We start from the raw sequence: 14,354 nt of genomic DNA, 5'->3' as shown, positions 1-14,354 counted from the left end.
TACGGTTTTCCGATCTCCTGCACCACGTTCTATCTATACATCACAGTCTCAGGAAAAGAATTTTCAGACCTTCACTCAGCGCCAATCCTTTAGACCTCAATCTCTCCCGCGCGGGCTCCCAAACACCTCCCCCCGCAATCTCCGCCCCTTCTCCGGTTGCGCACAACCTGTGGGCTTCAAACTACAACTCCCATAAAGCCACGGGAAGACCCCGGATCGCCACAGGAAGTCGAGAAGGCTGCATCCGGCGCCAGGAAAAGCGAGTGGGATATCCCAATCCTTCGACTGCGATATCCCAATCCTTCGACTGCATCCTGGTCGCCTCTACTGTGGTCACCTTTGGGTTAGTAGAAGCAGCGGCGAGTTAGTCGTCTCAGTGTCCCCTCTGGGGACAGTGACCAGTTCCCTGGGCTCTTTGGTTCCCGCGCTGCTCTGAGTGGCCCTGCAGGGTAGTGTGGCGCAGCCTCGTAGTGGGTTGGTGGGCGCAGGCGCAGGAACCACAGACGCATTTGCAGGGACTCTCGGGACAGGGCGGAGGCGCAGGTGGTCCTGAGGTTAGTAGAGTTTCCTGCCCTAGCTGAGATGGGGAAAAGGAAGCGCTACTTAGGGAGTGATTTCACCTCGAAAGAAGGAACCTAACAGTAGTGGCAAGAAAGTAAAATATCTCAAGGCGTGTTACAATTTTCCGAGACCGTGCACAGGTGGCGCTTAATTGGTCTTGAGTGCCCAGGGAGTGGATGAAATTCGTTAATTGATGGTCAGTGACTTCAGTGACAGAGCAATATTTGATGTCCTGTCCTGTCCCTCTCGGTCTATGAGAGCATGCGCAAGTCATGGGCCCCGGGTTACACGTCAGTAAAAGTGGATGTTGGTTTGTTAAAAATGTATGTCCCTTTAAATCTAATATTCTTTTAAATGATTTCTCGGAATAGTCCTTGAGCTTCTTGGAAAACAAGGGCAGCACTTTATTCTGCCTTCAAATCCTTACCTTCTATAACCTGCCAATGAGAATTGAAAAAGTAAATCAAACAGTAGAATTGGGTGTTAGAGTTTATGTGCTTCTCTGGAATGAATAATGGTACTGTCTCTAGATGGCTTTTCTGCTGAGAAAGCAAGAGGGAAAAGTGTACACTTTCCACTTTCTATCTCCACAGAATAGCATATGCATAAGCATTGCCCTGGAGGTAGTGAATGACGCTGTACTTTTGAAGGACAATTTTGCAGTCACCTAGCGCAGCCTGTGAGAATGTGAGGGAGTGACCGTGACCCTGGAACATGAAACAGTGAAATATTATTCAAACTAAACCTAGCTGAAAAAACTATAATATGGATTTTTGTAAAATAAATTTAAGAGAAAGACAATTTGAAGGGAGATCAGTACAGGAGCTGTACAGCAGTGCTTCAAAATAAAGTCCTGAAAAGTTAAAGCTTTTGTTATGCATAATATTTTAAAAGTATTTAGAAATTTCAATATGAAAAGAATAGCAAAGTAAATTCTAGAGTAAGTCAATTATTCTCTCATGTAGATATTACTTCTGGTAATTTCTAAACAGATTTCCACTATTAGGTTTTATCCAAGTGTTTCCATGACTCTGAGCTGTTTTAACCTATTTATAAGTAGCAGAAAGACTCAAATAGGAAAGGTGAACAGCTCCAAAATAAGAAAATTAATCTTTACTCCTTGTTTTCCCTAAATTTTGTTCATACTATTCCAGCTATGCAATTCATCAGCCAGATTGCCCTTTCAGAACCCAGGAGACAGCAGCTATCAAAAACTATGGGCTATAACATTTCTGTCTTTTCAGCTTAAAAATCTTATTGCTTAGAATAATAGCAATGTAGTTAGAATCCCAAATCTTTTCTTAATAGCATTTCATAGAAAGAAAAATTATACCTTAAAAAAATACTTTGAGAAATTCACAGACAGTTGAATCATTAACCATTTTCACCATCCCCCCCACCAAAAAAGAAAAAAAAAAAGAAGCTCAGTTTGTGCTCTACTATCTGCAGTCCATGATCAGGCAATGTTTAAGATGTGTGGGGCAGTTATTTGGGGGGGTTTTCCACCACTGAAAAGAGGGACAAAGTAGATAAAGTTAATGAGTTTTAAAAGCTGCTCTGATTCAAGGACAACAAAGTGATCAACAGAACTGTCCAATAATAAAACCAAAAATAATATGGTCATCTGATTTGTGACAATATTTGTCTCAGTACAGTACAACAAAGATGGAAATGTCAAGAATAATGCCGAATCATATGGATTATGCATTGGGTAAAAAAGTGTCTTGACCCCTACCTCACGCCATGAACAAAAATAGATCCTAGATGGATTACAGAATTAATTGTGCAAGGTCAAACAATAAACTGTTTTCATGTGAAACTTAGAAAATCTCTGCCTTTACTTCCATCTATTTTAATGTTCTCCCTGTCATGTCCCCACCTCATCATGAAGTCCCCTCTGGTGTACCCTAAATACTTCATCCTTATGTAATATGTTACCTGGTTCCCCCTCTAAGGATATGGCCCCCTAGTCTGTGCTGTCAAAGCTCTTTATACATTATTTTGTGTAACTCCCATGAGCATATAAATTTCATTGTATTTGTAATTCTAAACTGATAACATTTTGAAATTGAAATGTATGCTGTTTAATGATTGCCTTTTGAAGAGTATATTGCCTTGGAAACCATTGCTGCTATTCTAACAATATCATTCATTGACAAAAAAGCAGTTGCAAATAAGCTTTTTCCCCCTATTTTCCTTCTTTTAAGGAAGAAATGTCTTCTGTAAAAAGAAGTCCAAAGCAAGAAATAGTTACCCAGTTTCACTGTTCAGCTGCTGAAGGAGATATTGCCAAGTTAACAGGAATACTCAGTCATTCTCCATCTCTTCTCAATGAAACTTCTGAAAATGGCTGGACTGCTTTAATGTATGCAGCAAGGAATGGGCACCCAGAGATTGTCCAATTTCTGCTTGAGAAAGGGTAAACATTTTAGGCTGTACCACCTGAAAGGGTTTGTGGTTTAATTTCTTTGTTACATATTTACTTTTAAATTTTGCTTGTTTCCATATTTATATTGTTGAACTACTAAATAACTCATTGGCTAATTTATGTAAACATGTAGCACAATTTTTCTAACTTAAAACTTTGTAACCTTTTTCATTGAGAAATTATTACTTTATAGCAAAGCAAATTTATGAGGAGTCTAATAATAAACTTTTCTCCCAAATAGAAAATGCAGATCTCACTATGACTACCAAGGACTTCTTGTAGAATTTTGGTATCTCTTTATAGTACATAAAACTTAATGCTGTTTTATTTTGTGAGTAATTATCCAGAAAGTGTAAGTATCCACTGTCTCTTTTTGTCATTTATGATTATTGTTCTAATCCTCCCAATAGTAAACTATGTAACACAAGAAAAAAAATCTATGTAATCATTAAAAAGAAGGACTTGAATGTGCATCTGGAAATATTTTATTGAAACAAATACAGGAGAAAGTGTTTACTTCCTATTTTACTTTTTCTCCCCATTTTTTCTTCCATCTGTAGGTGTGACAGATCAATTGTCAATAAATCAAGGCAGACTGCACTGGATATTGCTGTATTTTGGGGTTATAAGCATATAGCTAATTTACTAGCTACTGCTAAAGGTGGGAAGAAGCCTTGGTTCCTAACGAATGAAGTGGAAGAATGTGAAAATTATTTTAGCAAAACACTACTGGACCGGAAGAGTGAAAAGAGAAATAATGCTGACTGGCTACTAGCTAAAGAAAGCCATCCAGCCACAGTTTTTATTCTTTTCTCAGATTTAAATCCCTTGGTTACTCTAGGTGGCAATAAAGAAAGTTTCCAACAACCAGAAGTTAGGCTTTGTCAGCTGAACTACAAAGATATAAAGGATTATTTGGCCCAGCCTGAGAAGATCACCTTGATTTTTCTTGGAGTGGAACTTGAAATGAAAGACAAGCTACTTAATTATGCTGGTGAAGTCCCGAGAGAGGAGGAAGATGGATTGGTTGCCTGGTTTGCTCTAGGTATAGATCCTATTGCTGCTGAAGAATTCAAGCAAAGACATGAAAATTGTTACTTTCTTCATCCTCCTATGCCAGCCCTTCTGCAATTGAAAGAAAAAGAAGCTGGTAAGAAATGAATGCTGCTTTTTGTTGGTAAAATCTGGTTTTTAGAATTGAGTTGGAATTGTATGTATTTGCACTTTCCAGGGCCACTTTTGTTCCAATGAGCAGTGAAATTAGACTGCCTTCATCAGAAACCTCCTAAAGTTCTCACCGTAGGGGACTACTCTCCTGGGCAGTTAGTAGTTCTAATCAGCCCAGACTGATTTCCTGAGAATTAACACTGGTGCAGGATGATCTCATTTGATTCCTCAGTGAATAATTCTTGAGTTCCTGCTACACACAGAACATGATGGCAAAGACCTTGACTGTTTTGATTTGTTTTGTATTCTGTTGCTGGGGCTTTTTATGGCATGGTAAGAAATTAGAGTTTGATTCTAAAGTCCATTTAAATGTAACCTGACCTGTATTTAAATTTTTTTTTTTTAAACAAAACACTGCACTGCACACTGACTGCATCATAGAGCATAAATTGCACACATGTAAGTAAGTGTGAAAGTTGGGAGTCTTGTTAAGAAGTAATTGAGTATTACAATTGCCCAAGTAAGAGATTGCAATGGCTTGAGTTAGAATGGAGGCAGTGGAGATGGAGACAAAGGGAGAATTTGAGATATTCTCGAGGTAGAATGGATAGGGCTTGATCTGTAGGTTGAGACCCTTGTAAGTGAGAGATGGTGGTAATATGGCATGAATTAAGGTACTGATAGTAGAAATGGAGGAAAGAGGGTATATGCAAGATAAATTTTGGAGATAAAATCAATGGTCTTTGCTATTGGATATGGGATATATAATAATGAAGGAAAAGATTAAGAATGACTGCTAGGCTAGAGACTTTAATAATTTGGTATATAGTGATACCATTAATAATATGATGGGTAGAGCAAGGAAAGCAGGATAAACTTGGAGTAAATAAATCAAGAGTTTACTTTTGGGCATACTAAGTTTTAGAAATGGACATTAGAATCAGATGTCTGAACTGGAAATACCCATATGGCAGTCATCAACACAAAGATACTTAAATCCCAAAAAACTACTGAGATTACTTGGAGAGTTGAGAGTAAGCAAGAAAAACTCTCAGAGTAAGACCTGAATCCCCCTACATTTAAAGGTAAGCTGCAAGCAGGAGAGCCATCAAAGGAGTTGGAAACAGTGTGGCCATGAGGTAGGAAGAGACCAAGAGGCCTCAGGGAAACCAAGACAGCAGCATATTTCCAGGAGGGAGTGGTCAAATGTATTGAATGCTGTTATGAACTTGAGTAAGATGAAGGCAAAGTTTTGTGGGGCTTTTTTTTTTCTTTTTTTTTTTTTTAAAAGAATCTTTGTCTTTGGTAATATAAAGCTATTGATGAACTTGACAAGAGAAATGTCAGTGGAGTGAAAGGAACGGAAGCCAGATTATGGTAGATTGATAAGTTAATGGGAAGTTAGGAAGAGGTCACTTGTCAGTGACCACATTCCCTTAGGTGATAGAGGTCCTGCCAGAGACTGCTTAAATATCTCTGTCTCAAAGTGTGATGCGGTATGTTTTATTCTACACACCTGTGTAGAAATCGTCAAGCTTTTTAAAGAAAATTTACTTTCTTTAGACATGTATATATCACTTTAAGATAAAAAAGATATGATAAATGAGCTAGTTGCTTGCTTTTTTCCCTTGTAGGAAAACTGAGGCCTTTTAACTCACTTGCTCTATAACTTTATACAGACTTAACTTTTCTGTGACTCAGTTTACTCCTACAGAAAATAATAATAGTACCTATCTTCTTTAGGGTTGCTCTAAACATAGGATAATCTATAAATATTCCTTGCATGATGCTTGGAACATTGTAAGTACTCAATAAATGTTAGCTTTTCTTTTTGTGATGATTCTGAAATAATGTAAATACCCTAGCATGTTACATATTATAAGGTTAGGTAGCAGGCAAAAATGTAACGTTGTCTGTTCATTACAACTGTTTTATGTTTATTTTTCCCAGTTTAAATGATGTTAGAATTTTAATTATTATTTTGTTCATTTCAAAAATCTGTAGACCAAATAATGTATTTTAGGGAGGTGACTTTGTCAAGCATTTAAAATACAGCACTTCTAGTCTTATTGCCTCAACTGTAATATTTCTGGCCAGGTCGTATTAATTCTTTTTTGAACTACCAGAGTAAAACCTATAGCTAAAGTGTGTATATTTTAAGATTTATCCTATTAGGCATTTTTTGGTAAACAAAGTTAACCATGAACATAGTAAATGCAGTGTGTTTTATACTGTGTACATGCAGTCTCCCGTTGAAAATAGGTTCTGTTCCACACAGCGTCGACCATCAATGGCATAGTCACCAAGAGAGTGGTGATAGCCTCCTACGGTTTCCTGGTAATATTTCCTTTAGAATACAAATCTCAAGAACTGCTTTTGTGGTATATTTTTATTAAAATCACTATTGTAAAATCACTGTTTGTAAACTTACTCTACACTAGAATCATGAATACCCCAACTTTTAAAATCACCTACACTAAAAGCCTGATCTAATGTATGATGTAAGATAGATGTTAGTACTTCTATCTTATATGAGAGTTATATTTTATTCAAACTAAACTTGAATCTAATTTTTGTCATCCAGAAAATTAAATCTTTTACTTTAAAAGAAAAATACACGTTATAAAAATAGAAACACTAAAATACCTGATCACATAGCTATTCTTATTGTAACTTGAGAATATTTTACTTATATATTGATTTTATCACGTAATTAAATTTTTGTGCTTTTTTTTTTTTTTTTTTTTTTTTGAAGGGGTTGTAGCTCAAGCAAGATCTGTTCTTGCCTGGCACAGTCGATATAAGTTTTGCCCAACCTGTGGAAATGGAACTAAAATTGAAGAAGGTGGATATAAGAGAGTATGTTTAAAAGAAGACTGTCCTAGTCTCAATGGCGTTCATAATACATCATACCCAAGAGTTGGTAAGCCCTTTATTTTATATCTCCGCCACCTGGATCTTGGGGAATAGGATATTCTGGAAAGAGAAAATTTGTGAGGAGCTGAAAAGTTTTCCTTTTTATGGAAAACATGTCTAACCATTAAGAATGTAAGTGTTAAAGTGTAACATACTTTCATGATTTTTAAGTAAAAAAACATGGTACATTCAATAGCCATTTCTTAACTTTGGGTTACTCACTATGAACCTGATATGTTATGATACATGATTTCAAAAGTCAACCAGTGTGGCTCCACTTAATGGAGAAAAAGCCCCAACAATTTCTTGCCTGTTTGAGGCATTACCATAGCAGTACAGCCTGGCTAGCTTTTCACTACTGTTAATGTCTGCCTGTATTCTCTCTTCTAATTGCTGCTTTGAGTCTGCCGTAGGTTTGGAAATCTGATAACCCAGACCTTTAAAACTGTGTGAAAAAACGATAGGTAGGCTCAGCAACACCTGAGGAGGCCTCTGGGGAGAAAAATAACATGGCTTAGTGACATCTGTTTTTGTTGCTCAAGACCTTTTTACATTTAATTCCTAGTTCTTAGTCATGATATAGTGAGAAGAATTTGCTGAATTAGTAACTTCTAGAGAGATGAACTGCTATTTAAATTTTATTTAACAACTTAAATCTAATCATAGAACCATATTAGCTTTTAAAAACATTTTGTTAAGGGTTAGGATGGGAGAGGGAAATTATTTACAGTGGTAAAATTTGAATTTTCCTTATTTGCATGTATTACCTACTCAAAGTTTTTCTCATTAAAATAACAATACACCTAACATCCATAAGTACAGAATAAATGTTGCTGTTAAGATTGGGGGAAGAAGGACAAAAATGGTCTTCTGCTAGCTTATTGACACTATTCTGTACAATTTCGCTGAGATACTCTGTTGTCAGCTACATTAGGGCAGAAAGAAGCAATCTCTTACAGCCAGACGAGGGTTCTATCCCTATAGGAGATACACCTTTATTTTATCCTATCAGACAGTGTTTGCACATGAATCTAAATTCGTGTTTCCTGCCATTCAGATATATGTTTTTTTTTTAACAGATCCAGTAGTAATCATGCAAGTTATTCATCCAGATGGGACCAGATGTCTTTTAGGCAGGCAGAAAAGATTTCCCCCAGGCATGTTTACTTGCCTTGCTGGATTTATTGAGCCTGGTAAGCCTTTTCTTAATAATTTCTATTTAACTTATGATTTCAAAATACAAAGTTTAGATAACATTTAATAATCTCTGATAAATTATGTTATAAAACTGGGTTAAAGTATTTTAAACATGATACAATTTCAATAATAGTTTAAACATGTAATTCTTATGTTTTATATGAGAATTACATAAATTGCTTTTCCTAGTAATTGGATCTGCTTTGTTAAAAATTCAGTATTTGCTCTTTGATATGTTGCTCTTGACCCAGGTATCTAGGTTCCACCTCATTTCCTTCTGTACTAGACTCAACTGTCACCTTTTCGAAGAGGCCTTACTTAATTGCCCCAGATACATTAGTTAGCCCCCATACCCTGCATTCACAATCCCTATCATCCTGCCTGATTTTTCCCTAGGGCACTCATCATCACCTAATATACTACGTATGTACTTATTAATTTATTATCTGCTGTCTCAAGAATATAAGTTTCATTAGCACAGGGACTTTATTTTATCCACTGCTATGTATGAAACCCTCATAGCACATGCCTATAGCACATGTAGTAGGTCAGTAAATGTTTGTGGAGTGAATATGTCTAAGTAATAAATGTTTTATCTCAATTTCCGTTTCCAATATTTGCATTACTAGATAATAGTAAACACACAGTATCAGGCTGTGTTCTGGAGAAGGATCATATCATATATATAAAACAGTATCAGGCTGTGTTATATATATATATATTGTATGATCTTCATACAACCATATAAAATACACTATTACAGTGATTTTGCAGATGGGGCACTAAGGCATAGGGACGAAATAATCTGCTCAAGTTCAAACAGCGAATAAGTGATAGGGAAGGGATTTAAACCTGGGCATGTTGGCTTCTGAGTTCTTGCTGCAAATCCCTATAATGTCTTTAGTAGTTCTAGGTCATTGTCATTGTCTTAACTGCTGGGTAGTAATCCATTCATGAATATTCCATTATTTATCCCTTCTGCTGATTGGACATTTAAAGTTCTTATTACAAACAACACTGCAATTAATATTTTTATACTTGTGCACACTTGCAAGAGTTATCTAGATTGTATACACAGAGTAGCACCACCAGCTTATGTGATATGAGCATCTTACCCTTTTCTGTATATTGCCAAGTTGTCTCTAAAGTGCTTCTGCCAATTTATACTTCCTCCAGCAGAACATGAAATGTTCCATTATTCCACATCTTCACCAAGTTAGGATTTTTCAGACTTTTAAATTTGTCATTCTGAGGGGTGAATGAAATTGTATCGCGTTTTCGTTTTCATTTTCTTGCCGATGGAACATCTTTTTTCAAATGTGTATTAGGCATTCAGTTTTCATTTCTCTGAATTTTAGATGTTTGTCTTTTACCTAATTTTGTTTTCATTGTTTATCCTTTTTTATTCATTTTAAGAATTCTTAAATATGTAGCATATGCGAATCTTTTGTTATAGTTTTGCAAATATCTTATGCTAGTCTATAATTATATTTTTACTATATGTGTTCTCTTGATTATTGTAAGTTGTTAATTTTCGTGTAGGAAATTTATCAATCTATTTGAAATAGAAAGCTATATTTAAAATATATTTTGCTAAATACAGCAATATTTAGCAAAATGTTTCTAAACTTCCAGATTTAGTTAAAAATGATTTTACTTAGAAATGATTTCACCTATTCTAATTCTTAAATCCAACAAATTAGAAATATAAAGTACATTTATAGGCATCAGTTTATTTTATCATGGCAGAGTCAGCAGTCATCTAGAGGAAAACAATTGCTTAGAAAAAGTATTAAATTTCATCTTATGTAGTTTTTAATCTTTTCATGACCTGAAAAGAGTTACCTGCAATAATTGTTTGACAACATAATAAAACGAGTTTGAAAATTTTAGTGTGAAAGAGCTATTTGTAAAAATCATGTAATTTATATCTATTTAGTGGACAATATATAAATGAGATCAGATATAAAGTGTTTGCATAGTGTTTAACCAATATTAGGTGTTGGATATTTTTAGATGATATCATTATTTTTAAAATGTAACTGACAAATTTGGATCTTTAAAAAAATGAAAAGTTTATTGTTGGCATTTTCATATTCTTTATGTGGTCATGTACTTTAAAAATTTATGTTTTCTTCAATTACAGTCTAGTTTTAGGCTTCTGCTTTCTGATTATTTGAATTGGGTTTCTGTCCAAAGTGATTTCCAGATGTTTGAACGATTCAGGACACAAAATGTCCAGCGCATGTTCATCAGCAACTTGTTCTTTTGCTCCATTTCATTAGGAGAGACAATAGAAGATGCTGTTAGAAGAGAAGTAGAAGAGGAAAGTGGAGTCAAAGTTGGCCATGTTCAGTATGTCTCTTGTCAACCATGGCCAATGCCTTCCTCCTTAATGATTGGTTGCTTAGCTGTGGCAGTGTCTACAGAAATTAAAGTTGACAAGAATGAAATAGAGGATGCCCGCTGGTTCACTAGAGAACAGGTAAAGTTCAATTTAATTTCCTTCTTCTATTGATTGTTCCCTGACTGTATTGGTTTGGGCACAGAACAAGGATGCATATTTTCAGCAAGTTGAATGATGGCTTTGGCCCTCTCATTATGCATGGATTACATGGTAATTAGTAATTCCATACAAGAGGAGTATGTTTCACTAATGTGATCTATATGTGAGATTTTTCTAGTAGAGATGATTCTGTACCATTTCGAATTTTAGATTCCATTCCTACACATTAATAGTTCCTATCAGTGGGCTTAAACATTAATTCATAGATGAGAAACAGGAATATTCTCAAACCTTTTATATTTTAGTTTATAACATTAAAACAAGTGGCTCTCAAAAAACATCAGTAAGTGCTTAAAATTTTCAGAAAGTTTTTATTCATCTTAAAATGTACTTAAGGCCAAGAATGACATAACTGTATAATAAACATACACTTAAAATAACTTTTTAAAATGCCATTCCTAAATAATATATTGAAAGATGGATTACTCATCTGACCTGAAATTCTTTCTGACTTTGCCTGCATAAAATTAATTTTATTCTATGCTTAATCCAAAAAGATGGAATTTAGATTATTGCTTATGAATTTTATAAAAAAGAATCTGTTTCAAAAGTTGGCTTCACTTAGAAATTAAGTGTGGAGCATACATTTTGCTTTTTCATGATGTCATTTTTCATAAGGGAATGTGTCTTTCTGGAACATTTTAAAAATTGAATCACTAACTCAGTGAAGGAGTTAAAAATGCTGTACTAAATTTTGCATGTTGAGGCTGGGCGTGGTGGCTTATACCTGTAATCTTAGCACTTTGGGAGGCCAAGGCAGGAAGCTTGATTGAACCCAGGAGTTTGAGACTAGCCTGGGCAACATAGGGAGACCCTGTCTGTACAGATAATTTTTAAAAAATTAGCCAGGTGTGGTGGTGTGCATCTATGGTACCAGCTACTTGGGAGGCTGAGGCAGGAGGATCGCCTGAGCCCAGGAGGTCAAAGCTGCAGTGAGCCATGATTGTACCACTGCAACTCCAGTCTGGGTGGCAGAGTGCAAGACCTTGTTCCAAAAAAAAAAAAAAAAACTTTGCCTGTAAATATGGATGTTGTCACTTTCTACTGTTATTCCCCGTAAAACTCATCACATTTTAATTGAATTATGTAAGTATGGGAATAGTATTTAAATATGACAGCTTTGAAATCCTAATGCATTCTGTTATGGTGTATTTTAGGTCCTGGATGTTCTGACCAAAGGGAAGCAGCAGGCATTCTTTGTGCCACCAAGCCGAGCTATTGCACATCAATTAATCAAACACTGGATTAGAATAAATCCCAATCTCTAAATCTAAGAACTAAGCTTTGGGTATTATTTAATAATTTCTAATAACACTCATTCCTTAAGTGATATTAGAGATTATTCAGTACTCTTGAGTGTCACAACACAGAATATCATGTTGGGTTTGGAAATATTTTCAAAATGTTCTTCTGTCTTAATCACAAATTCATATTTTTACAAATTACAATATTGCCTCAGATTATGTTAAATCTGGGTCAGCCTTCTCTGAACTTTTTCTTCATTGTTCTTCAGTTTTATCTCAGAAAACCATTTTTCTAATAAGAGACATCGTGTTGGAAAGAAGTATGTTCTAGAAATGTGCGTAAATTTCAGTGCCTCTTATAAGCATTAAATTGATGACGAAAGTTCTTGATCTGAGAAATGAAACAAAAAGTTTTAATGAATTTTTAGCTTGTATTAGCTTGTATTGATTTTTTAGTCCTTTTGTTATCTTTAAGTTATCAGTATCTGGTTTTTGCTGATCTCCCCATTGTAGTTCCACTTGCTCTTTCCTGGGGGTTCCATTGTTCTAGCAGTGGAGGTGTTATAGTGTAGCCACTTGTCTAATTTGACCAGTGTTAAGAATTTTCTTATTTTAATAATTAACTCTAATAGAGATTTAATAATTAACTCTAATAGAGATTTCAGTACCACACCCTCCTGGAAGGAGAAAAGCATACTATTATATCTAGGACCTCTCTTTTAAACCTAAAATTAATTGACACATCTACTTATATGTCACTTATACCTAAAGCTGTTATTAAGACAAATCAAGATTCTCTGGTTTTGCACTGAAATTAAACTTGAAAGGAATTCTCCTGAAAGGTCGGATATTAAATAAGTCCCAGGCAGATTTACATATTTAATTGAAAACATTGGCTTTATTTCATTTCGTGATGAGTGATGTATCTGCATTAGCAAAAAATCGTATAATCATTACCAATAATATTTATTATGCTCAAATATATCTTGGCTTTGACCTTATTTCAACATATTCTAAGAAGCCTTGATAAAATAAGTATATTTTAGAGCTGAATCAGTAAGATTCTAGAGAAAGCAAAACATAGTAGTTCACAATTTTGCAACATAGAAAGTCACATTTTATAAGGCTATTTTGAAATTGATTTAATAGCTATTATAGTTTATGAATATCAAAATTTGTATAATTTGGATCTTTACTAATGAATGCTAGAGCTGGAAGAGACCTTAAGGATAATATATGAAATTGACTTTCCTTATTTTATAGATAAGGAAAAAGAAATTGTGAAAGGTGAATTTACTTAATTAGTGAAAGTTACATAACTAATTAATTACAGCAGTCTGTACTATATAATGCAGAGGACGATTCTCCCTGTAATAGGAACTAGAAGCTATTACTAAAAATATAATAGACAGAATTAAAAGAAGGAATGATAAGAATAAATTTAACTTACAAAATATTGTTAATTAAAATTTTAGATACTTAATGTTTATTTAACTTAAATAATAACTGTCAGATAAAACTTCATTTTACTAATGAGCTGTGATTTTCTTAGGAATTGATGAAGGCTTATTGGTATCAAGAATTTAAACCAAATTAAAACTGACACAGGACATTTAGATACATAATAAAATTTGAGCTACATAAGTATATGGAAAATAATGTACCTTGATTATTATGAAACAGAGCGTCTTGAAATTCAGTTTTACTCCAAATGTACTTTTAATACTTACAGATTCTAAGATTACATTGTAAAATTCCAGGTTGTCATAATGTTAAGATAGGAAAGTGGAATATAAAGTATCAACAAGTGTGGTTATACGTTTTGTTTTAGATATTTAATCCTTACTTGGGGAAAAATCAACATCAAAGTAAATTATTGTTTTAATAACAACTTTAAATTGCCAACCTCTGAGAGGTGAAAAGCTATGTAAATAGAAGGAATGGCCAATTCAAAAGAATAGTAGACGTGGTAGTGCCATGAGTGTATTCTACTGGAAATGAATGTCATAATAAATTTTTAAAATTGATTTTGTTTTGTGTGTGTGTGTTTAACATGTTTTGACAAGTCTCTTGAAAAATGAGTAAAGCCTAATTTCAGTTCTTAACCTGTTTCGAATTGATGACGTGTACAAAAAATGCAGAAGCCTTTTTAAAGTGTCTGTGTTTGGGAGACTTAAAACTTTCATTTGAATCTTAAAATATAGTTTGGGGTCAAATACAAACAGACTTACATATACATACATACATATATAAAGTCAATAGTTTTTGCTCTTCA

The 14,354-nt window shown here is 34.5% G+C and overlaps 1 protein-coding gene across 8 annotated transcripts; it reads left to right on the top strand.

Moving 5' to 3' along the window:
- Positions 1–213: 213 nt before the first annotated feature.
- NUDT12 (nudix hydrolase 12) lies at positions 214–14,106 on the top strand. 8 transcript variants are annotated; one of them, XM_005557474.4, is made up of 7 exons: positions 214–343; positions 2,773–2,980; positions 3,550–4,139; positions 6,912–7,079; positions 8,152–8,265; positions 10,555–10,754; positions 11,993–14,106. In XM_005557474.4, the coding sequence occupies exons 2-7, from the start codon at positions 2,775–2,777 to the stop codon at positions 12,101–12,103; spliced, it is 1,389 nt and encodes a 462-aa protein (XP_005557531.2). In that variant the 5' UTR covers positions 214–343; positions 2,773–2,774; the 3' UTR covers positions 12,104–14,106. The 8 variants fall into 8 exon arrangements, with proteins under 8 accessions (XP_005557531.2, XP_073851260.1, XP_045250018.2 ...); XM_073995159.1 differs by having other exon boundaries at positions 2,773–3,011; XM_045394083.2 differs by having other exon boundaries at positions 2,769–2,980; positions 12,349–14,106.
- The last annotated feature ends 248 nt before the right edge of the window (positions 14,107–14,354 follow it).

This window comes from Macaca fascicularis, chromosome 6, assembly GCF_037993035.2.
Source record: "Macaca fascicularis isolate 582-1 chromosome 6, T2T-MFA8v1.1".
In the NCBI taxonomy this organism is placed as follows: Eukaryota; Metazoa; Chordata; class Mammalia; order Primates; family Cercopithecidae; genus Macaca; species Macaca fascicularis.
This window is presented reverse-complemented; position numbering and strand designations above follow the sequence as displayed.